The 23,654-nt window shown below is 38.3% G+C and overlaps 1 protein-coding gene across 3 annotated transcripts in view; it reads right to left on the bottom strand.

Annotated features, from left to right (window-relative positions):
* The window catches only part of UBE2U (ubiquitin conjugating enzyme E2 U), a 63,303-nt gene that overhangs the window by 1,971 nt on the left and 37,678 nt on the right, over nt 1–23,654 (bottom strand). For all 3 annotated transcript variants that reach the window (XM_009209899.4, XM_003892001.3, XM_009209896.2), the window contains exons 8-9: nt 23,029–23,110; nt 4,748–4,842 (exon numbers count right to left, since the gene is read on the bottom strand). In XM_009209899.4, the coding sequence (XP_009208163.1) occupies nt 4,748–4,842; nt 23,029–23,110 (177 nt within the window). The remainder of the gene's footprint in view (nt 1–4,747; nt 4,843–23,028; nt 23,111–23,654) is intronic.

Below are 23,654 nucleotides of genomic sequence, written 5' to 3'. Positions count from 1 at the left end.
ATTATTGATGGACTAACTCCAGTTCTTTCTAACCATGTTTGGGGCTTTCTGATTCCACACGCTTTTGATTACAAGAAATATAGAGCCAAGTCTACCCAGTTTAAACAATAGGAGAATGTTTTATCTCACATAAGATAAAAGCCAGAGTGGAGGGCAGGATTGAATATTGCGGTGACTCCACAGTGTCACGAAGGACACAATTCTTTTCACTGCTTGCTTTGCTAACTGAGGTGTTGTCTTCATCTTCACAGTGCACAGCAAGAGAACTACAGCCATTCTAGTAACCACACCGGGCACAGCAATATCCAGAGGAAAAAGCGGTCTTCTCACCAAGAGCTCATTTTTAAGAGTGGATGGGAAAACCATCCCCTGAAGCACCCAGCATATTTCCCCTCAAGCAGGATCCTGTCACATGCCCTTTCTTTTATTTTAATTTAATTTTATTATTTTTGAGTCAGGGTTTCACTCCTGTTGCCCAGGCTGGAGTGCAGTGGCGTGCTCTTAGCTCACTGCAACCTCCGCCTCCTGGGATCAAGTGATTCTCCCACCTCAGCCTCCCAAGTAACTGGGACTACAGGCGTTCACCACCACGCCCAGCTATTTTTTTTTTAATTAATTAATTAATTATTATTATTTTTTTTAGTAGGGATGGGGTTTTACCATGTTGGCCAGGCTGGTCTCAAACTCCTGACCTCAGGTGATCTGCCCACTTTGGCCTCCCAAAGTGTTGGGATTACAGGTGTGAGCCACTGCACCCCACCCCATTTCTAAACTAGTTACTGGGAAGGGAAATGAGATCACCATGATTGGCTGACACGAGTTGCTGGCGTGGAATGAAAGTTGGGAATCAACCACCTTGACTATTTGCCCTCTTAGTTCCTGCCCTGTTAAAATCTCCCAGGAAGCATAAAAAGAAACCTGGCTAGATCAGCAGAGTATAATGCGAAATAAATATAGAAATGTTTCTTTAGAACATAAAAAAAAGATTATTTTGAATTTCTCCTCCAGGAAATCTTAAGCTTTATAAATCCCTCTGAGACACCTTGGATTTGGTGGTTGGAATCAGTAATAAAGGAGGGGATTTTGTTACTATGTTAACAAAATAAGTTATGGAAGCACAAATTCTAACTGCCTTATATTTTCCATGCCTTTCTTGGGTTGGATCATGGAAACTCTGCCTCTGATAATTTATTTTTTAATCTGAAAATAGGTTAGCTAGTAAAGATAGTAAAACCTGTGCTGACTGATGGGCTCTGATGATTAACAAATGGTTTATATCTATTCAGTCCTGTTTTCAGTCTGGATTCAGTTAGGAAAACAGAGCCACTACAAGTAACACAAGAGTGAGAGTCTAACACAGGAATTTGGGATTATCCAGGTGTGGGAGGACCCAGGGGAGTGAAGATCTGGAAGCTACAGCTGGAGAATTGAAAAAACAGTCATGATCCTGATGCACTGACATGAGTGGGAAACCAGAAGCTCATGGAGTACAAGAAGCTGCACACATTTAGCCACCCAAATTGCGACCAAAACGAGGAGTTCATGGGGATATCTGTGCAGCCACCATGTCTGTGAAGTGAGGCTGTAGAGAGATGTGTGAAAATGCCGTATCTGAGGAACCCACCATGCCTGATACGAACAACTTCCCAAGCCTAATGGCCTCGACTTCCCTCCCATCTGCCAAATCTCTGGTGAGTTTCTCCCATTGGCAAACTATGACATGCCATCCTTCTTTGCAAAAGAGGGGCACACGGTTCTTTCCTTTTCTGAGTCACACTTCCCTTCGATATGGTATATAAGTTCACTCTTGCTACATAATAACTCTCTTGCTACATAATAAGCAACCACAAAATCTTAGTGACATACAGCAATAAGTATTTGTTTCGGTCACATGTCAGCAGGTCAATAGGTGGTTGGCTTCTTTGGCTGGGGAATGGCTGGGAAACATGGCTGGGCCAGCTCAGATCTATGCCTTGAATCTTTCTCTGTGATCAGAGGGCCAGTCCAGGCACACTCTTGTGATGATGGCAGAAGAGAAAAAGAGCAAGCCAAATCATGCAAACCCTTTCCAAACCCTGGGGGCACACTGCACCCACTAATATTCCATTGATGAAAACATGTCACAGGGAAAAGCTCAAAGTCAAGGTGCAAGGAAATATATGTTGTTCATGTAGGTGGAGCAGGAATGAATATTTCTGAAAAATAATCAAATTTACCACAACCTCTCAGGTATAGCCTCTTCCGGAGTAGACAGAAAGAAGAGTCTATTCCATGTTCAAAGACAACAAGGCTCAGCACTGAAGAGCTAACCAGTTTCTGGACATTAAACTTAAAATGTTGCCTCTTCCAGCTTGCCTTTCTTTTTCCCACTCATCATGGGTTTTCACCCTTTTTTCCTATAATCACAAGGCAGAAAAAAAAAATGACAATTTTACTTCAGCCTACTATTTACTTACTCATTTTTTAAATGAGCATTGATAGCTACTGTATGCCAACCACTGTGCTGTGGAAGATTGAGGTGAGCAGTCCCTTCCCTTAAGAAGCTCACTCTTTTTCAAAGGAGACAGGCTGTAAAAAGAATGATAACATAGCATGCGTGCTGGACAGACTCCAAGGTGGCCCCCAGAATCCCTGCATCCTGGTATTTACACCTTAGTGTAAACTCCTCTTTTCTGAGTGAGGATAGGACCCATGACTTCTAACCAATAAAATATGATGCAAGTGATAAGGTCTCATTCGCATGATGATGTTACATCACATACAACTCCATCTTGCTATCAGACTTGCTCTAAAGACTCTTGCTGGATAAAGTAGGAGGCCATGCTGGGACAGCCCACATGGCAAGGAACCGTGTGCAGCCCTCGGCAGGTGAGGGAGGCTTCCAGCATATACCCAGCCAGAAGCCAGGGTCCTCATTCCTATAGACAGAAGAAAATGAATTCTGTCGACAACCTCACTGGGCTGGGAAGCAGATTCCTCCCCCATTCAAACCACTGGGATGAGAATGCAGCCCAGCCGATGCCTTGACTGCAGCTTTCTGAGACCCTAAGCAGAGGATCCAGCTAAGCTGTGCCTGTACTCCAGGCCCACAGAAATAGTAAAATAATAAATGTGTGTTGTTTTAAACCATTCAATGTGTGCTAATTTGTGACACAGCAATAGAAAACAAATAGAGCATGATACAGCTATGGTAGAAATGCTATGATAACCCACAGAGAAAGTTTCTTAGAGAAGGTAATGCTTGAACTGAATCTCAAAGGATGCTAGGCATTAGAAAGTAAAGAAGGGGAGAGAAGAGCATTTAGAGTAGGGGTATGAGAAAACACAGTGTGTGCTCAAGCTTTTTAATGAAATGAGATAGGGAACAAACGATCATGACCCACTAGCTTACTATAACATTTAGGGTGTGAAGGGGAGTGGTAGGGAATGTCACTGCAAAGACACAGACAAGTATTAGAGCATTAAGGATTTTCTGTGTCAAAGAGTCTAAATTTTATCCTGAAGGAAAACGGGACACAATTAAAGTATTTTAGACCTGGTAAAAACATAAGCAGAGCTGAGCTATAGGGACATAGCTTTGTCACCAGTCTGACAAAGCATAGATAGAAATTACTGTAATCACAACAACTTAACCAAGTGATCTCTTCCACTGGTGAAGATGGTGGGGATGTTGAAAGACACAGATTGCAGAAAGGAGTAGGGAAATCATGGAGAAAGCAAAGAGTAAGGCTGGAGAAGGCCACATTTCCTACCTCGCAGGTACCCTGAAATCTGGAAGAAGGCAGAGTTGAATGGAGAAGGCTAAGGCTGCTAATACAGAGGAGGAAATCTGCGTGGCACACCAAACAAGTTGGAGGGAGAGAGGTCGATATTGAGCAGGGAAAAGAAACTTGGAGATATGGGGGCAGGGCCCTTGGAGAATCACTGAATGAAGGTCATTGCCTGTGCCTGGCATGTATATGCTGTTATGTTTAGTGGCCAGGTGACAGAAAAAAATAGTAACTATTGCTTTTTGTACTTTTCAGTTCACAAAGAAATTGTATATACATGGAGTCATTTAGTCATAAGAATCCTGTGAGTTAGGGCAGAATTTTAGCAACTAGCAGTTGTTGAACATCTTCCACATACATAGAAGTAGCTGAAGATGAAAAAAACTAAATTCAGAGGTTGAGTGACCTTTCCATAATAGCACAGAACTGAGATCTGAACCTAAGTTCTCTAACCCCAAATGTCATGCTTTCCCCTCTATACCAGCTGACTTTCATGGTAAGTTACCAGCTCACCCTGCTGAAGAGTCACTCTCAACCTATCCCAACAAGTAAATGGTAATTTTTAAAAGAGCACAAAAAACAACTCAGCACTGTTTCTTTCTTTTCAGCCATATTGCATATACCTTTGAATATACAATGAGTTTTAGGGATCAGTTTATTAGTGCTCTGTGTGTTTTGGCTGCTTTTTCATATTTTGAAACTTAACCTTAAAATTTCAAATTGTATATTAACCTATTAAAGGGTAGTAAGCTTGGAAATATAAGTAACTCAATTTTGTCAAAGTTCCAATTCCTATGTGAGTAATTTACCAAATTAATTTGGAAAGTCAGAAAAAGTTAAAGCAACCTTAAAAGGAGAACACAAGGATTAGCCCTCATATATTCCAACTTATTTAAAGGGAAAAAAGTTTAAAGTTATGCATATTATGCATAACATGTTAGTTACAAAAGCAAAACAAATAGAGTGAATCGATTTACTTTGAGTTGGGCAGAGCTTAATTCCTTCCATTGAGTGTCTGACTTCATCAGGCATTCTATTTTTTCTAGCAAGCCAACCCTTGATGACAGAATACCTAGAAAGAGAAAAAGAAAAATTAAATTCCCAAATGAATTTCGGTAAGAGTATATTTACTTCCGAGAAAAATACGTGAAACAAATGAAATGAAACATAAAAGTAGAACAATAGGCTTTGAATATGGAACCATTCTGAGTGTTGACTAATTTAATGGTAAAGTAAAATTATTTCAGTATGTGCTTTCCAACAGAATAGAAGTTGGAAAAGCAAATGAATATGACATAAGTTTACTATTGTAAAAGTAGTAAAAACATCATGTGGTGTAGCAAGGTATATTAGTTTCCTTGGGCCACCTTAACAAATGACCACAAACTTGGTGACTTAAAATAACAGAAATGTATTCTCTCATAGTTCTGGAGGCTAGATGTTGGGGATCAAGGTGGCAGCAGGGCCTCCCTCCCTTGGAAAGCCCTAGGGAAGAATCTTCTATTGCCTCTTCCGAGCCTCTGCTGGCTGTCAGCAATCCTTTACGTCATATGGCTTATTGCTGCATCACTCAGTCTCTGCCTCCAATGTCACATGACCTTTTCCAGGTGTGTCTCTGTCATTCTGCTCCTCTTATAAGGACAACAGTCACTGGACTCAGGGTCCACCTGAATCTAGTATAGCCTCATCTTAACTAATGACTATTTATATCTGCAAAGACCTTATTTTGAAATAAGGTCATATGCTGAGGTTCTGGGGGGACAGGTGTTTGTTTTGTGGGGACATGATTCAACCCACTACACAAGGGAGAAATTCTATCAGAAAAATTAATGGCTTATCCTTGATAAAACAACAGGCTTATGGGAGACATCAATGAGCGGAAGTCAAGCTCTTAGAGCATTTCCTTGGAGAAGGAGTTTACATATGGAAATGAAAAATTTTACAAAATTTTTTTGGGGGACGACTACTTTTGGTAACAAAGTTTTCTTGATGAAAAGTAGGTGGCATAGAAATGTTTTTGTCAAAAACAAGAAATGGGGAAAGGATTCCCTATTTAGTAAATGGTGCTGGGAAAACTGGCTAGCCATATGTAGAAAGCTGAAACTGGATCCCTTCCTTACACCTTATACAAAAATTAATTTGAGATGGATTAAAGACTTAAATGTTAGACCTAAAACCATAAAAGCCCTAGAAGAAAACCTACACAATACCATTCAGGACATAGGCATGTGCAAGGACTTCATGACTAAAACACCAAAAGCAATGGCAACAAAAGCCAAAACTGACAAATGGGATCTAGTTAAACTAAAGAGCTTCTGCACAGCAAAAGAAACTGCCATCAGAGTGAACAGGCAACCTACAGAATAGGCGAAAAATTTTGCAATCTACCCATTGGACAAAGGACTAATATCCAGAATCTACAAAGAACTTAAACAAATTTACAAGAAAGAAACAACCCCATCAAAAAGTGAGCAAAGGATATGAACAGACACTTCTCAAAAGAAGACATTTATGCAGCCAACAGACTCATGAAAAAATGCTCATCATCACTGGTCATCATCAGAGAAATGCAAATCAAAACCACAATGAGATACCATCTCACACCAGTTAGAATGGCGATCATTAAAAAGTGAGGAAACAACAGGTGCTGGAGAGGATGTGGGGAAATAGAAACACTTTTACACTGTTGGTGGGAGTGTAAACTAGTTCAACCATTGTGGAAGACAGTGTGGCAATTCCTCAAGGATCTAGAACTAGAAATACCATTTGACCCAGCCATCCCATTACTGGGTATATACCCAAAGGATTATAAATCATGCTACTATAAAGACACAGGCACACGTATGTTTATTGTGGCACTATTTGCAATAGCAAAGACTTGGAACCAACCCAAATGTCCATCTATTATAGACTGGATTAAGAAAATGTGGCACATATATACCATGGAACACTATGCAACCATAAAAAAGGATGAGTTCATGTCCTTTGCAGTGACATGGATGAAGCTAGAAACCATCATTCTGAGCAAACTATCACAAGAACAGAAAACCAAACACCGCATGTTCTCACTCATAGGTGGGAATTGAACAATGAGAACACTTGGACACAGGGTGGGGAACATCACACACAGGGGCCTGTCATGGGGTAGGGGGCAGGGGGAGGGATAGCATTAAGAGAAATACCTAATGTAAATGACTAGTTAATGGGTGCAGCAAACCAACATGGTACATGTATACCTATGTAACAAACCTGCATGCTGTGCACAAGTACACTAGAACTTAAAAGTATATAAAAAAAAGAAATGTTTTTGTCACACAAGTGTACCTCACTTATACAGTACTACCCAAAAGTTCATTCATTTAATAAATATTCATTGAACACCAACCTTGTGCTAGACACTATTTTAGGAGCTAATAATATAGGAAGAACAAGACAGACAAGGTCTCTGACTTCATGGAAGAGACAAAAATGAACAAATATAAAAATCAAGATAAATCAGTAGTGATACATGCTATAATGAAAACAAAGCCTCCAATAAAATATTGTGGGAAAGTAGTGACAGCAGACATCCTTGCCTTGTTCCTGACATTTGGGGCAAACATTCAGTTTTTTTAGCATTATATATGATTCTGGCTATAGTTTTTTCATAAATATGCTTTATCAGGTTGAGGAAGTTCTTTCCTATTCTTAATTTACTGAGAGGTTTTTTTTTTTCAGAGTATGAAAATCTCCTTGATCTTTTATTTAACTCTCTCCCATCTTTGAGAGATTTTAATTTTAATTTTACATGAAAAGTTTGTTTGGGTGAAATTCACATAACAAACAATTAACCTTTTTTATCTTCAACTTTTATTTTAAGTTCAGGGGTACATGTACAGGATGTGCAGGTTTGTTACACAGGTAAACATGTGCCATAGTGATTTGCTGCACAGGTCATCCCATCATCTAGGTACTAAGCCCAGCATCCATTAGCTATTCTTCATGATGCTCTCCCTCCCCCAACACACCCCCATCACCAACAGGCCTCAGTGTGTGTTGTTCCCTGTCATGTGTCCATGAGTTCTCATCATTCAGCTCCCACTTCTAAGTGAGAACACAAGGTGTTTGGTTTTCTGTTCCTGCGTTAGTTTGCTGAGGATAATGGCTTCCAACTCCATCCATGACCCTGCAAAGGATACGATCTCGTTCCTTTTTATGGCTGCATAGTATTCCATGTGTATATGTACCACATTTTCTTTATCCAGTCTATCATTGAAGGGCATTTGGGTTGATTCCATGTCTTTGCTATTGTGAATAGTGCTGCAATGAACATAGGCATGCATGTGTCCTTATAACACAATGATTTATATTCCTTTGGGTATATACTCAGGATTTGAATTGCTGAGTCAAATAGTATTCTGCCTCTAGGTCTTTGAGGAATCACCCACACTGTCTTCCACAATGATTGAACTAATTTACAAACCTACCAACAGTGTAAAAGCGTTCCTTTTTCTCTGCAACCTCACCAGCATCTGTTGTTTTTTGACTTTTTAATAATAGCCATTCTGACTGGCATGAGATGGTATCTCATTGTGGTTTTGATTTACATTTCTCTAATGATCAGACAAGTTTAGCTTTTTTTCATATGTTTGTTGGCCGCATGTATGTCTTCTTTTGAGAAGCTTCTGTTCATGTCCTTTGCACATTTTTTAATGGTTTTTTTTTCTTGTAAATTTGTTTAAGTCCCTTGTAGATACTGGATAGATGTCAGATGGATAGATGGCAAAAATTTTCTCCCTTTCTTTAGGTTGTCTGTTCACTCTGATGATAGTTTCTTTCACTGTGCAGAAGCTCTTTAATTAGATCCCATTTGTCAAGTTTTGCTTTTGTTGTAATCGCTTTTGGCATTTTCATCATGAAATCTTTGCCCGTGCCTATGTCCTGAAGGCATTGCCTAGATTTTCATCTAGCGTTTTTATAGTTTTGAGTTTTACATTTAAGTCTCTAATCCATCTTGAGTTAATTTTTGTGTAAGGTGGAAGGAAGGGATCCACTTTCAATTATCTGCATTTGGCTAGCCAGTTTTCCCAGCACCGTTTATTAAATAGGGAATCCTTTCCCCATTGCTTGTTTTTGTCAGGTTTGTTGAAGATCAGACAGTTGTAGGTGTGCGGTCTTATTTCTGAGTTCTCTATTCTGTTCCATTGGTCTATGTCTCCGTTCTTGTACTAGTATCATGCTGTTTTGGTTACAGTAGCTTTACAGAGTAGTTTGAAGTTGGGTAGCATGATGCCTCCAGCTTTGTTTTCTATTTGCTTGGGATTGTCTTGGCTATTTGGGCTCTTTTTCGGTCCATACAAATTTTAAAATAGTTTCTTCTAATTCTGTGAAGAATGTCGATGGTAATTTAAAGGGAATAGCATTGAATCTATAAATCACTTTGGGCAGTATGGCCATCTTCACAATATTGATTCTGTCTATCTGTGAGCATGAATGTTTTTCCATTTGGTTGTGTCCTCTGATTTTTTTGAGCAGCGGTTTGTGGTTCTCTGTGAAGAGGTCCTTCACTTCCCTTGTTAGCTGTATTCCTCGGTATTTTATTTTTTTTGTAGCAATTGTGAATAGGAGTTCATTCATGATTTGGCTCTCTGCTTGCTGTTGATTGGTGTATAGGAATGATAGCAATTTTTGCACATTGATTCATTGATTTTGAATCCTGAGACTTTACTGAAGTTGCTTAACCGTTTAAGAAGCTTTTGGGCTGAGAGGTTGGGGTTTTCTAGACATAGGATCATGTCATCAGCAAACAAAGATAATTAGGAGATAACTTCCTCTCTTCCTATTTGAATACCCTTTATTTCTTTCTCTTGCCTAATTGCCCTGGCCAGAACTTCCAATACTATGTTGAATAGGAGGGGTGAGAAAAGGCATCCTTGTCTCATGCCAGTTTTCAAGGGGAATGCTTCCAGCTTTTGCCAATTCAGTAGTTCTGTTTAGGTGATGAACCACATTTACTGATTTGTGTATGCTGAGCCAACCTTGCATCCTAAGGATGAAGCCAACTTGATCATGGTGGATAAGTTTTTTGATGTGCTGCTAGATTCAGTTGCCCAGTATTTTATTGAGGATTTTTACATCAATGTTCATTAGGGATATTGGCCTGAAGTTTTATTGTTTCTTGTTGTATCTCTGCCAGGTTTTGGTATCAGGATGATGCTGGCCTCATAAAATGAGTTAAGGAGGAGTCTCTTCTTTTCAAATTTTTTTGGAATAGTTTCAGTAGAAATGGTACCAGCTCTTCTCTGTACCTCTTGTAGAATTCAGCTGTGAATCTGTCTGGTTCTGAGCTTTTTTTTTTTTTTTTTTTTTTGGTTCTACTAATGATAGAACTCATTGGCCAATTCAGGGATTCGATTTCTTCCCAGTTCAGTCTTGGGAGGGTGTGTGTGTCCAGAAATTTATCAATTTCTTCTAGATTTTCCAGTTTATGTGCATAGAGGTGTTTATAGTATTATCTGGTAGTTGTTTGTATTTCTGTGGGATCAGTGGTGATATCTCCCTTATCATTTCTGACTGTGTTTATTTGATTCTTCTCTTTTCTTCTTTGTCTAGCTAGTGGTCTATTTTATTAATTTTTTTTCAAAAACACAGCTCCTGATTTGGTCGATTTTTTTAAAGGGTTTTTTGTGTCTCTATCTCATTCAGTTCCACTCTGACCTTGGTTATTTCTTGTCTTCTACTAGCTTTGGGGTTTGTTTTCTCTTGGTTCTCTAGTTCTTTTAGTTAGGATGTTAGAATGTTAACTTGAGATCTTTCTAGCTTTTTCCTGCAGGCATTTAGTGCTATAAATTTCCCTCTCAACACCACTTTAGCTGTATCCCAGAGACTCTGGTACATCATCTCTTGGTTCTCATTTGCTTCAAAGAACTTCTTGATTTCTGCCTTAATTTCATTATCTACCCAGGAGTCATTCAGGAGTAAGTTGTTCAATTTCCATTTAGTTGTGTGGTTTTGAGTAAATTTCTTAATTTTGAGTTCTAATTTGATTGTGCTGTGGTTTGAGAGTCTGTTATGACTTCAGTTCTTTTGCATTTGCTGAGCAATGTTTTACTTCTGATTATGTGATGGATTTTTGAGCAAGTGCTGTGTGGCCATGAGAAGAATGTATATTTTGTTGTTTTGGGGTGGAGAGTTGTGTAGACATCTATCAGGCCCACCTGACCCAGAGCTGAATTCAGGTTCTGAGTATCTTTGTTATTTCTCTTTCTTGATGATCTGTCTAATATTGTCAGTGGAGTGTTAAAATCCCCCACTATTACTGTGTGGGAGTCTAAATCTTTTTCTAGGCCTCTAAGAACTTGCTTTATGAATCTGGGTGCTCCTGTATTGGGTGCATATATATTTAGGATAGTTAGCTCTTGTTGTTGAATTGAACCCTTTACCATTGTGTAATGCCCCTCTTTGTGTTTTTTGATCTTTGTTGGTTTAAAGTCTGTTTTCAGAAACTAGGATTGCAACCCCTGCTTTTTTCTGTTTTCCATTTGCTTGGTAAATTTTCTTCCATCCCTTTATTTTGAGCCTATGTGGATCTTTGCGTTAAGATGGGTCTCTTGTAGACAGCATACTGATGGGTCTTGGTTCTTTATTCAGCTTGCCACTCTATGTCTTCTATTTGGGGCATTTAGCACATTTGCATTTAAGATTACCATTATTATATGTGATTTTGATCCTGCCATCATGATGCTAGCTGGTTATTTTGCAGACTTGGTTTGTGATATTGCGTCATAGTGTCACTGGTCTGTACACTTCAGTATGTTTTTGTAGTGGCTGGTAATGATTTTTCCTTTCCATATTTAGTGCTTCCTTCAGGAGCTCTTGCAAGGCAGGTCTGGTGGTGATGAATTCCCTCAGCATTTGCTTGTTTGAAAAGGATCTCGTTTCTCCTTCTGTTATGAAGGTAAGTTTAGGCAGATATGAAATTCTGGGTTGGAAATTCTTTTCTTTAAGAATGTTGAATATTGGTCCCCAATCTTTTCCAGCTTGTAGGGTTTCTGCTGAGAAGTCCACTATTAGTCTGCTGGGCTTCCCTACAGGTGCCTTGGACTTTCTCTCTGTCTTCTCTTAACATTTTTTCCTTCATTTCAACCTTGGAGAATCTGATGATTATGTGTCTTGGGGTTGATCTTCTTGTGGAGTATCTTACTGGGTTCTCCGGATTTCCTGAATTTGAATATTTGCCTGTCTTGCTAGGTTGGGGAAGTTCTCCTGGATGATATCCTGAAGTATGTTTTCCAACTTGGTTCCATTCTCCCCATCTCTTTCAGTAACCCCAATCAGTGGTAAGTTTGGTCTTCTTACATAATTCCATATATCTAGGAGGTTTTGTTCATTCCTTTTCATTCTTTTTTCTCTATTGTCTGCCTATCTTATTTCAGAAAGATAGTCTTCAAGCTCTGAAATTCTATCCTCCACTTGATCTATTCTGCTATTGATACTTGTGATTGCATTGTGAAGTTCTCATGTTGTGTTTTTCAGCTATATCAGGTTGGTTATGTTCCTCTCTAAACTGGGTATTCTGATTATAAGCTCCTGTATTGTTTTATCATGATTCTCAGCTTCTTTGCATTGATTTACAACCTGTTCCTTTAGCTCAGTGAAGTTTATTATTACCCACCTTCTGAAGCTTACTTCTGTCAATTCAACCATCTCAGCCTCAGCCCAGTTCTGTACCCTTGCTGGAGAGGTGTTGCAGTCATGTGGAGGAGAAAAGGCACTCTGGCTTTTTGAGTTTTCAGCATTTTTGCGTTGACTTTTTCTCATCTTTATGGGCTTATCTACTTTCAATCTTTGAGGTTACTTACCTTTGAATGAGGTTTTTGTTGGGTCTTGTTGTTTTCCATTTGTTTGTTTTTCTTTTAACAGGTAGGCCACTGACTGTTAGCAAACGTAGGGCTGCTATGGTTTGCTGGAGGTCCACTCCAGAGCCTAGTTGCCTCCACTTTTCCTGTACTTGGAAGTATCACCAGTGCAGGCTGCAAAACAGCAAAAATGGCAGCCTTCTCCTTTCTCCAGAAGCTCCATCCTGGAGGGGTACTGACCAATTGCAGGCCCAAGCACTCCTGTAGGAGGTGTCTGGAGACCTCTGTTGGAAGGTCTTACCCAGTCAGGAGGAACAGGATCAGGGACCCACTTACAGAAGCCATCTGGTTGCTTTTTGGTAGAGAAGGTGTGCTGTGCTGGGGGGGCCCTTCCTCATCCAGACCACCTGGCCTCTCCAGAGCCAGCAGGCTGGAACAGCTGAGTCAACTAAGCCACAGAGATGGTGGCCACTCCTCCCCCCAGGAACTCCATCCCAGGGTGAGATTAGAGTTCTGTCCATATAAGCCTGGCTAGAGTGACTGAAAGTCCCCTACAGGAGGTAGTGGAAAGGAATGGACTGGAATCCTGCTTAAAGAAGAGGTCTGGACACAGTCTGGCAAAGCAGGTGTGTTGTGTTGGTAGGGAGACCCCTTCTCGTCTGGAATGCCTGGACTCTCCAGAGCTGGCAGACTGGAACGCTGAGTCAACAGAACTGCAGAAATAGTGACTGTATTTTCCCCAGGAACTCCCTCCTGTCTTAAGCAGACTCAGCCTATTGCTGCTGGTTGGCTGGAGCTCCAAGCTAGTGGGTCCCAACTTGTGAGGTGCTGTGAAAGTGGGACCCCCAGGACAGTGCTGCTTGGCTCCCTGGATTCAACCCCCTTCCTAGGGGAATGTATGGATGGATCTGGTGCCTCACTGGGGGATTCTAGGACCAGATTATGTAAAACACCTGGGTCTCTGTGTGTGTGCACGGCTGTTCTGCTGAGATTACATACAGCTCTGTATATTGGACCCAAGGCCCTGGTAGCAGGAGCTCATGAGGGGATCTCCTGATCTGCGAGTTGCAAAGATCCATGGGAGAAGCATGGTTTCCTGGGTGGGGTCACACATTCACTCACTGCCTGCCTTGTCTTGGGGTGGGGATTTTGTTGGCTTCACGCTGCTCCCGGGTGGGCTCTTGCCTCACCGTGCTTTTCTTTGCTCTCCATAGGTTGCACTGATTGCCTAGTCAGTCCCAATGTGAGAACCTCGATACTCCACTTGAAGGTACCAAATGCACTCCCTGCTCTGAGTTTTTTTCTTTTTTAGATTGGGAATGGATACTGAATTTCTTTTCATCTATTGAGAGGATCATATGGTTCTTCTTTCTTATACTGATTTACATTGTTTGCATTTTTCAAGTGTTAAACCAAGGTTACATTTCTAGTATAAACTCCATATAGTCATGATGAATTACTATAGTTATTTATAATTATTTATCATAATTAATCATGATCAAGTATAGTTTATATCAGGAATGTAATCTTGATTTAACATTCAAAAACCTAACAAATTTTAAGACAATATTATATATGTTACATATATTTTTAGATTAAATATACTAAAATTTTTGCACATATGTCTGTGAGGCGTATTGATCTGTAGTTTTCATGTAATGTCTTTGGTTTTGTTATTGAGGTAATGCTGACTCTGTAACATGTGCTGGGAAGTGTTTCCTTCTATTTTCTGAGTTTGCGTATATTAATGTTTTCCTTAAATGTCTGGGAAAATTCTCCAGTGAAGCCATCTGGGTTTAAAGTTGTCTTTGTGTGAAGGCTTTTAACGATAAATTCCTTTATTAGATATAGGATTACTCAGGTTCTTTTTAAGTGAGCCTTGGTAGCTGTTGCCTTTCAAGAAATGTGTTCATTTCAACTATGTGGTTGGATTTATTAGTCAAAAAAAGTTTTTATTTTACCTTCATTTTAGAGAGATCTTTTCACTGGTTATAAAATTCTATGTTTAATAATTTCTTTCAAGCACTTTGAAGTTGTCATTTATTATATTTTGACTTGCAAGGCTTCTGACATGAAGTTTTTGCTTATTCTTATCTTTGCTCCTTTATGTGTAACATGTGGGGTTTCTTTTTATCCTTTGCTACTTTTAAGATTTTTCTCTTCATTTCTCAGTTTCAACAATTCAATTATGATGTGCTTTGGTATGGCTTCTTTATATTTCTGTTTCTTGGGATTCATTGAACTTCTTGGTCTGTAAATTTGCAGGCTTCATCATATTTGGAAAATATTCAGTTATAATTATTTCTTCAAATAATTATCTTCAAATATCTCTCCCCTCCTCTGGAACCCCATTTATATGTATCTTATACCACTTGATATTGTCCCACAGCTCACTGAGGCTCTTTTGTTTCTTTTCAGTCTTTTTTTCTATCCTTTTAAAAAGAGATTATATTGCTACTCTTTCAAGTTCATGGGTCATTTCTTCTGCAGTGTCTAACTTGCTGTTCTTCCCCTTAAGTATATATATTTTTAAATATTTGATTTATTTTTATCTCTAGATATTCCACTGGTCTTTTGTATATCTTCCATTTCGTTCATCATATACATGTTTGTCTTTAGGTACTTGAGTATATTTTATAAGATGTATAGTAGCTGCTTTAAAGTCTATATCTGTTAATTCTATCCTCTTTATCACTTATGGATCCATTTGTATTGATTTAATTTCTTTTGGTTATGGGTCATATTTTTCTGTTTATTTGTATGACTGGTGATTTTGTTTGTTTGTTTTTGAGACAGAGTCTCACTCTGTCACCTAGGCTGGAGTGCAGTGGCATGATCTTGGCTCACTGAAACCTCTGCCTCCTGGGTTCAAGCGATTCTCCTGCCTCAGCCTCCCGAGTAACTGGGATTACAGGTGCCCACCACCTTGCCTGGCTAATTTTTTGTATTTTTAGTAGAGATGGGGTTTCACCATGTTGGCCAAGCTGGTCTTGAACTCATGACCATCCGCCTACCTCGGCCTCCCAAAGTGCTAGGATTATAGGCGTGAGCCACTGCACCCACCAACTGGTGATTTTTTAATGGGATGCTGGACATTGTAAATTTTAGGTTGTTAGGTGCTAAATTTTGTTATGTTTCTTTAAATCTGATTGTTCTTCATTCTAGCACACAGTTCAGTTTTTCTGTGAAAATCAGTTTGACGCTTAATATGGCCCTACTATAAAGCATAGCTGTTCTAAATTCTAGTCAATGTCTGTTAAATTATAATGTCTCTCCACTCTAGCTGGCAGGATTTCCAGCTCTTTGTGAGGCTTGTGCAAGTTTAAAAAAACCGTTAGGATTTTATTTTCCTCAGGGCAAATGTGACTTTAGAAAACAACAGAACTTGATTTATACCTTTTCTTCCCTATTGACAAATCTTTGTCTTCAAAAAAATATATACAGTATTTTCTTCTTTATTCAACCATTTGCCTTTATATAATTAAAACCACAAACTATAAAAACAAAAATTTTTAATATTACTAAAACATGCAAATCAAATGACTGTGAAGTAAAATGTCATAATATTAAGTAAAAAAGAAAAGTAAAATGAAAAACCCTAATGCTTGTTCATTTTTAAATTTGTCACATGGATTGGTGCACCATAAATTGCAACATATTCTTGAAAAGGAGCTTTACATGTATAAGAAGAAGAATGAAACTTAACTGTATCCTTCCATTAGTAATTTGACTTTTGGCAACATTTTATAAGGGAACTTTTTTGCTTCCTTCTCATTCCTGCCTTTTTCTGATAAAATGCAATCTCTTATGACTCTGGGGAATATAGCCCTTCCCGCCTCAACCCTGCTCAGACAGAGAACCTGAGCAGGACCTAAGCCAACCCATGTATTGGATCTCTCTGGTCACAGGGAGGGGGACTGAGGGGAGAGAAAGAGGGACAGGAGAGGGACGAAGGCCATAGAGGGAGAAAGAACCCCTTAAAATGTGGGAGCACAACACCAAAGAAAGAGTTCTCTTAAGAAAAAATCATATGTATTTGTGACTCATATTAAAACTGTCTTAGTTCATTTAGTGTTGCTACAAATACCTGAGAGTGGGTAATTTACAAGGAAAACAGGTTTATTTAGCTCACAATTCTGCTGACTGGAAGACTAGGCATCTGGTAAAAGCTGTTTCCACTCAAGGCAGAGATGAAGGGGAGCCCGTGTGTGCAGAGGTCACATGGCGAGAGAGGAGGCAAGAGAGGGAGGGGAAATGCCAAGTTTTTTTTTTTTTTTGTTTTGTTTTGTTTTGTTTTGTTTTGTTTGTGAGACAGGTCTTGCTCTGCACCCAGGCTGGAGTGCAGTGACACAACCATGGCTCACTGCAGCCTGGACCTACTGGGCTCAAATGTTCCTCTCACCTCAGCCTCCCACTTAGCTAGGACCACAGGCATGTGCCACTATGCTTGGCTAATTTTTTTATTTTTTGAAGAGATACTGGCTTCAAGCATTCTTCCTGCCTTGGCCTCCCAAAGGGCTGGAATTACGGGCTTGAGCCTCCATTCCCAGCTGCCAAGCTCTTTTGAACAACTGGTACTCCCAGGAACTAACGGAGAACTTACTCCTCCGCCCTCCTTCCCTGCCCAAGGGAAGGCATTAGTCTCTTCATAAGGGATCTGCCCCCGTGACCCAAACACCTCCTATTTTCCAACACTGGGGATCAAATATCAACATGAGATTTGGGGAACATCTAAACTAGCACCATATATGTTTGTGACTCATACTAAAATTCCTTTTTTTAAGGAGCGAGGAAGGGAGAAGCCCTAAGCCACGGTGTTTATAGTAGGGGTGGTTCCACTGGATTTTGTGCCACAACCAGAAATCGGTGGTAACATTTTGAGGCTACACTGGAGAAAGAAATTGATGGAATGAATTATATCCATAAGAGGGAACCAGTAAAGAATATTGAATTCATAAAAATCAGCTGAAAGAACGGAGTGTGTTTATTCTAAAAAAGAGATGGAAGAGGAGGTAGGAGAAAGACATGATAACTATCTTCTGAGGCTTCCAGGGCAATTTCACAAAGCAGAAATGGCCTTATTTGTGTTGTTTCCAAGGAAAAGTGGCAATATTTTCTTTTCTGCCTTAATAGCCTCCTTTGAATCCTGCCTTCCACCAATCCCCAAAGCCATCTCCAGGTCCTCAGTGTCTGATATGGTGACTGGTATACTAATGCCAGCTTGATTTAAGGAAAAAAGCGTGGCTTGTGGTATCTGGCAGGCCTGCCTTTGAATTTCAGCTTTGTTACTAAATATATAACCTTAGGGAATTTTCTTTAACCTTTTCTGCACACCTTCTTTATGAAATGGAGATAATTTCTCATTTCTGGAATGGTTGACTATCAAAAGGTGTTAGATAGAAGCTAGAACTGAAGAGGATTAGAGCTATTTAACGCTTCTTGAATTACCAAGCTTCCTATCTTTAAAAACATCCAAGCAGAGACTAAATAGTTGCTTGGTAAAAGTCATTTTTTCCTAAAGGATTTTCCCCGCTTTGTTTATAATTTTTCCCACGTCTGTATTTAAAAATACAGGCAATGTCCATTCTAATGCTAATTCACTTGTTAACCACAAGATGGCAGTCAAGGTTTAATTTTGGGGAATAAAACAAGGAGCACTACTTAAAAATGCATTAAATATATAATTATGTAAACTTACAAAAACCATGTTTAAATTCAATAACCCAGAAAGGACAGCACAAACATATATTAAAAGAATCTACTCAGCATGAATGTTTTCCATATAAAGGGGATCAAACATAGGTATACCAAAAGAAAGATTACTTATCTTTTGTGAATTAAAACCTGCTCACAAAATCAGACACCAAAGAAATGTAGAAAAAATATGGACTAGCCCCTTAATTTAAAAGACAGGACAACTAAGTCCAGAGTATTATTTACAAATATAAGAAAGTTTTTTATTGGTATTTGATATTGCACAGATGTTCTTTTTTTACATATAAGAAAAAAAGAACTAACATTATTTCATAATAGAGTTTAATATTGAGAAAAAACACGACTTTTTCACAAAAGGTAGACTTGATTGTACTTGCAATTGGGTAGGCAATATTTTTACACTTACCTGAACAATTTAAACTTTTAATAAGTATATATTAGGAGGCAAGTAAGAAACAGTTTAAATTTGCAAATAAAATTTATGTTTATCAATAACCTGAGGAAAACTCGCTAATCTCTGTGCCTCCATTTATCTCCTGGTAAACGGGGGATAATATCTGTTTCTACCTTTACAGAATGTCTGGGGCATCAGGGGTTGGGGGATGGTCTTAGGGGCGGTCATCCATTGAAAAGGAGGTTAGGAATCAGGTCTTGGGCTGTCAGCAAGGCAAGCAAAGTGGTCTGACTTGGAGTACAGGTTGATTTGTTGTGGCTTTGAAGGAGGCTGATGGGTATTATTGTGGGTTACACTTACACACGTGACTGTCAACTCCACAGGATGGCCAGCATGAATTACGAAATGAAGGGAGAATACCTGGCAAACAGGAAGTACTCAGCCATGTTAGTTCCGGTTCCTTCCATACCTCCTCGGTATAAACAAGAATCAATATTCTTTTCTAAAGCGACACCGAATGTAAACCACCACCAGAACTGATAAGTTTTATTTAAACAACTTACTAGCTGCCAAAGCTTAGAATACTGATAAAGATTTTTCTGTTGTCACAGAAGCAATCATTAGCTAGAGTATGGCACAAACATAGTTTTATATGTGCATAACCAAGAACACTCAAAAGAACACCTTTCGTTGCTTTCTGATTTTATATCTTTTACTATTTCTCTGGAGAACTTAAATACAAACTACTGATTAGATTACAGATTCATATCCTTTAGCGGAAATAAAGCATTTTCATAAATACAAAAGACCCTCAAGGCAATAGGAAAGAAAAAAGGCCTTAGAAAGGAACACCAAACCAAATAATTGATTAATGAATATTTATGAGCTGCTTATAATGACAATGTTTCTATTAATAGTAACAAAGACTTGCCAAATTAGAGATTTTGCATAAAACATTCATGACAGCCATTTACATTTGCAGTTTTCAATCGCTGTTTCCAATTACACCTTAGAACTCCCAAAATAGAACCCTAAATCTTTACATTATGATAAACCTTAAAAGTCTGCAACTAAATTTTGTTTTTCTAAAATTAACTGCCTTCACATTTAATCCTAATACTAATTGAAAAAACAGGGTGAGGACGCATCTTTCGACTAACATTAATTGAGTGCCTACTATTTGCCAGGCACCATGCTAGGTACAGAGAATGCAAAGGGACACTAACATCCTTGCCCTGGTCCCTCTTCATGAACAGATGAATTTCCACATCACACATGCTGAAAGATGTGGGAACAGAGAATATGGAGAGAGAGGATGGGGTAACTGTGAATGCCTGAGCTTGTCAGTGACTGTCTCCACAGAAAGACATTTGGTTCAGCTCTTCACACCACCTTTGTGAAGTATTTCACCAGGCAGAAGAAATGATGGAGGTGGAGTAGAGAAGGAAAAAGAACCAGAGGCATATAGGAACTACAATAAACGTGGTTATGATAGGTGTTGTTTTCTAACCTGAGAAAAGACAAATTTTACATGTTTCCAACAGATTGTTTTTATTCTCTGAAAAGTTGGGTGGCATGAACTTTCATCTCCTCTTCCCAGGAACTAAAATGTATCAAATGCCTATGTGTGATGCTGTATTAATTTTTATTTTATATATATAACTTATATATTCTATATATTCTATATGTTTATATATAATTTTTTATTTATATCTCTTGAATGAAATCACATATTGATATCTCTTGAATGAAATCTATATATAAAATAATAAGTGTCAAATGCAAAACAACTTTGCAAGATAGGTAAGGTTATCTCCATTTAACAGAGAAGAAAACAGATTGGGAAAGAATTTCTCCAAGATCTGTCTGACTCTGAAGCTCATGCTCTTCCCCTATCCTGCTTCCAAAGAAAGATTTTTCATCTGAAAATTGAATGAGGGCCACAGTAAAGTTTTAAAAGCATGAATAATAACGAACTTTATGAGTGCTTACCGTGCACCAGATACTGTTTGATGCATTTTACATATATTAATTTATTTAATCCTCACACCTTCCCTGGGAGGTAGGTACACTTATTACTGCCACTTAACAGATAAATCTGGGGCACAAAAACATCAGTGACCTTGCTCAAGGTCACAGAGCTGGTAATTGGCAGAGCCAAAATTCAAATCCAGACAGTCTGGCTCCAGTGCCCCTGCGCTTAAGAGCTCCACATTCCACCTTTTAACTAACCAAATCCTAGCTCTAGACCAGCAGCAAAGACCTCGCTGATCCGAGGCAGAAGGTACAAAGTGGTAAAGACGTCTTAGGTCCCAAAGTAATTGTGAGAAAAGAGAATTCAGTGCGGCTCAAGAATAGGGTATTGATTGATGAGGGTAGGGAAGGAAGTAGCAGGAGAGACAGGTTTCTCTTTTTCTTCAATGCTATGCAAAGAGAGGGTTCTCAATTTACATTTCCTGTTTTTGTGAAATAGGAAATTGCAGCATCAGAAAAGCATTTTCAAAGATTAAAAACTGAGAGATGCATAATATGGCATGCAGAATATTACTCATGTGCATAGATCCCTAGACATTTTCTACTTGATTCTCTATGAATTGTCCTCTTTATCATATCCAATGTATTTTGACGAACACGACTTTTGATAATTTGAAAAGAAGTTTAATTTTGCCATTCTTTAGATTTTTTTTAGATTTTACTATACCTCAAACATTTGCATAGTCAATATTTGTGCCACAATAAAATGCAGATACATGTAATATATTTTTAAAACTGTTTAAATAGTGGGGTTTTTGACTAATCAACACCAGCGTTTTGAAGCAGCAAATACCATTTGATCTAAATATATTCTTATCAACCACCAGATGGCATAAGGTGTGAGGGTTTTATTTTGACAGGGTCACTATGCACATGATAATTTGACCTGTAACTTTGAAATAATGTATTTGGAAAAATGTTCCAGCACTCAAACAACTCACAATTATTTTAGCCATATGTAGAAGTGGATGGATAAATTGAAAATGACATGATTCTACTTTTTCTAAATTTTGGGGTTCTGCAGGATGTTGGCATTACGTAATGAATCGATGATCAAACAAATAAAACAGTTCTGTTAAAGGAAATAAAAAAGAAAGTCACGTCAAAGCAAAATTAACCTTATATTCTAAGTAGGTTTCTTCAACTCTAAAATAAACTTAAAACATCCCTTCAAGAAAAAAAACATGCTTATACTCCTTCAAATTTTGCTTGATAAAAACTTCCTACTTCCTGTAATTTACCCTGAAAGCAGAAAAGTATATCCAATGCAAAAGCTCTTCTCTACTTTAGCTTGAAAGTTGTTACAGAATCAACAGAAGAAAGAAAATACAACTGAAAAACTCAGTCTGAACTATATGATGTTAAAGGATAGGGAAGTATATTTTAATATACTCAGTGAAAGTAATATATCAATTCCTCAATTGCTTCACAAATTCAAAATACAGCACATTATCTTTATTCATCATGTATTTCCATCTAGAAAAGAGGGCACATGGTTAACAGTAAATTGAAGAGTTAAAAATTGAGATAAATGAGACAAATGCAAAGAATAGGATCTTTAATTCCCCTATCTTTATGGTAGCACACTCATTGAGTACCTTGGAATAAGCACACCAGAACAAATGACTAGCACAACACAGCCAATACCACAGAACTGAAATGGCATCTTTGCTCTAACATGATGAAGCAGAAAAACTGCCTTCAGGGGTCAAGAGACCAAAGATGAGATTAAGGTTCCTTCCTTAATGTAGTCTAAGAGTCAATGACTTCTAAAGATATACTAATTTTTGTTTGTATTTTACTATATCCTTCCTCATTACATTTAATATATTTGGTTTTTGAATGAGAAATCTGTGGGAGAAGAAACAATGTTTGGAGCTACAAAAAGGATGGGAAAAAAAAGGATGAAAAGCTAATTGATGATATATAGTTTACTGCTTTTTTTCTTTTTTAAAGAAAGCCATTTCTAAGTCACATGTTGATAAGGATGATGGAAATGAGAGTAAGAGAAATAATGGGGAGGATATTATGAGATTTCTCCACTGTGGATCATGTTCTATCTCCATCTTTGGCAGCAAAAATGTAGCAGAGATATTGCCTACCTGGGTTCATGTGAAAGCAAGGAATGATCGTTTCTTTTGTTCTTGTTCTTATACTGATAAAAGGGTGTAAGTTGTTATTTCCAAGGGTTTCTTCTATTTCCAAGTTGGATAGTAGAAAGTGCAATAATAGACAATTCAAGTTAATGTACACATTCAAGGCACTTAATGTTTCTTACTTTAAATTCCATTCTTTATGATGCTGTAGATCCATTTTCTTCCATTTGTAATACTGTCCAATGAAATGTGGATCTTTGAGCACTGAAATTAGAATATTAAAAAAGAAGCTATGCATACATTCTTTAATAATAGTTAAAAGTTAAAAATCATTCACTTCTCACTAAGTTGATATGTGGCAATAACATACACTATATAATTCAAGTCCTATTACAATGCTTAGAAACTTTCCAAATTACTTGCTTTTATTGGAACATCATAATATTAGATGTTGTTTGAAACAGTAGATTGTGACTTGGAAGTTATTTTCATTATAATGAAAAACATTATATATCCTTTATCATGTTAAATAAAATTTATAGGAGACCATTGTTTTGGACTGAGCGCCTACCCTAGGCATTAACAGACCAAACCAAAATGGAGTCAGTCATGCTAAGCGGCATGCAATAAAATTGAAACTTTAAGGAAGCAGGACAATCTTAAATAGATCAGTTTTTTCAAAAGAAGAGATTCACAGCCACCAGTCAGAAGGGGCCCAGTCAACCTGAAGTGGCATGGTAAGGAAGTCCCCTGTGCTTTAACCCTTACAAGGAAAGTAACTGAAGTACCTTATGTTAACCAATCCATT

This window comes from Papio anubis, chromosome 1 (genome assembly GCF_008728515.1).
Source record: "Papio anubis isolate 15944 chromosome 1, Panubis1.0, whole genome shotgun sequence".
Classification (NCBI taxonomy): Eukaryota; Metazoa; Chordata; class Mammalia; order Primates; family Cercopithecidae; genus Papio; species Papio anubis.
The sequence above is the reverse complement of the archived record's forward strand: the minus strand, read 5'-3'. Positions and strand labels throughout refer to the sequence as shown.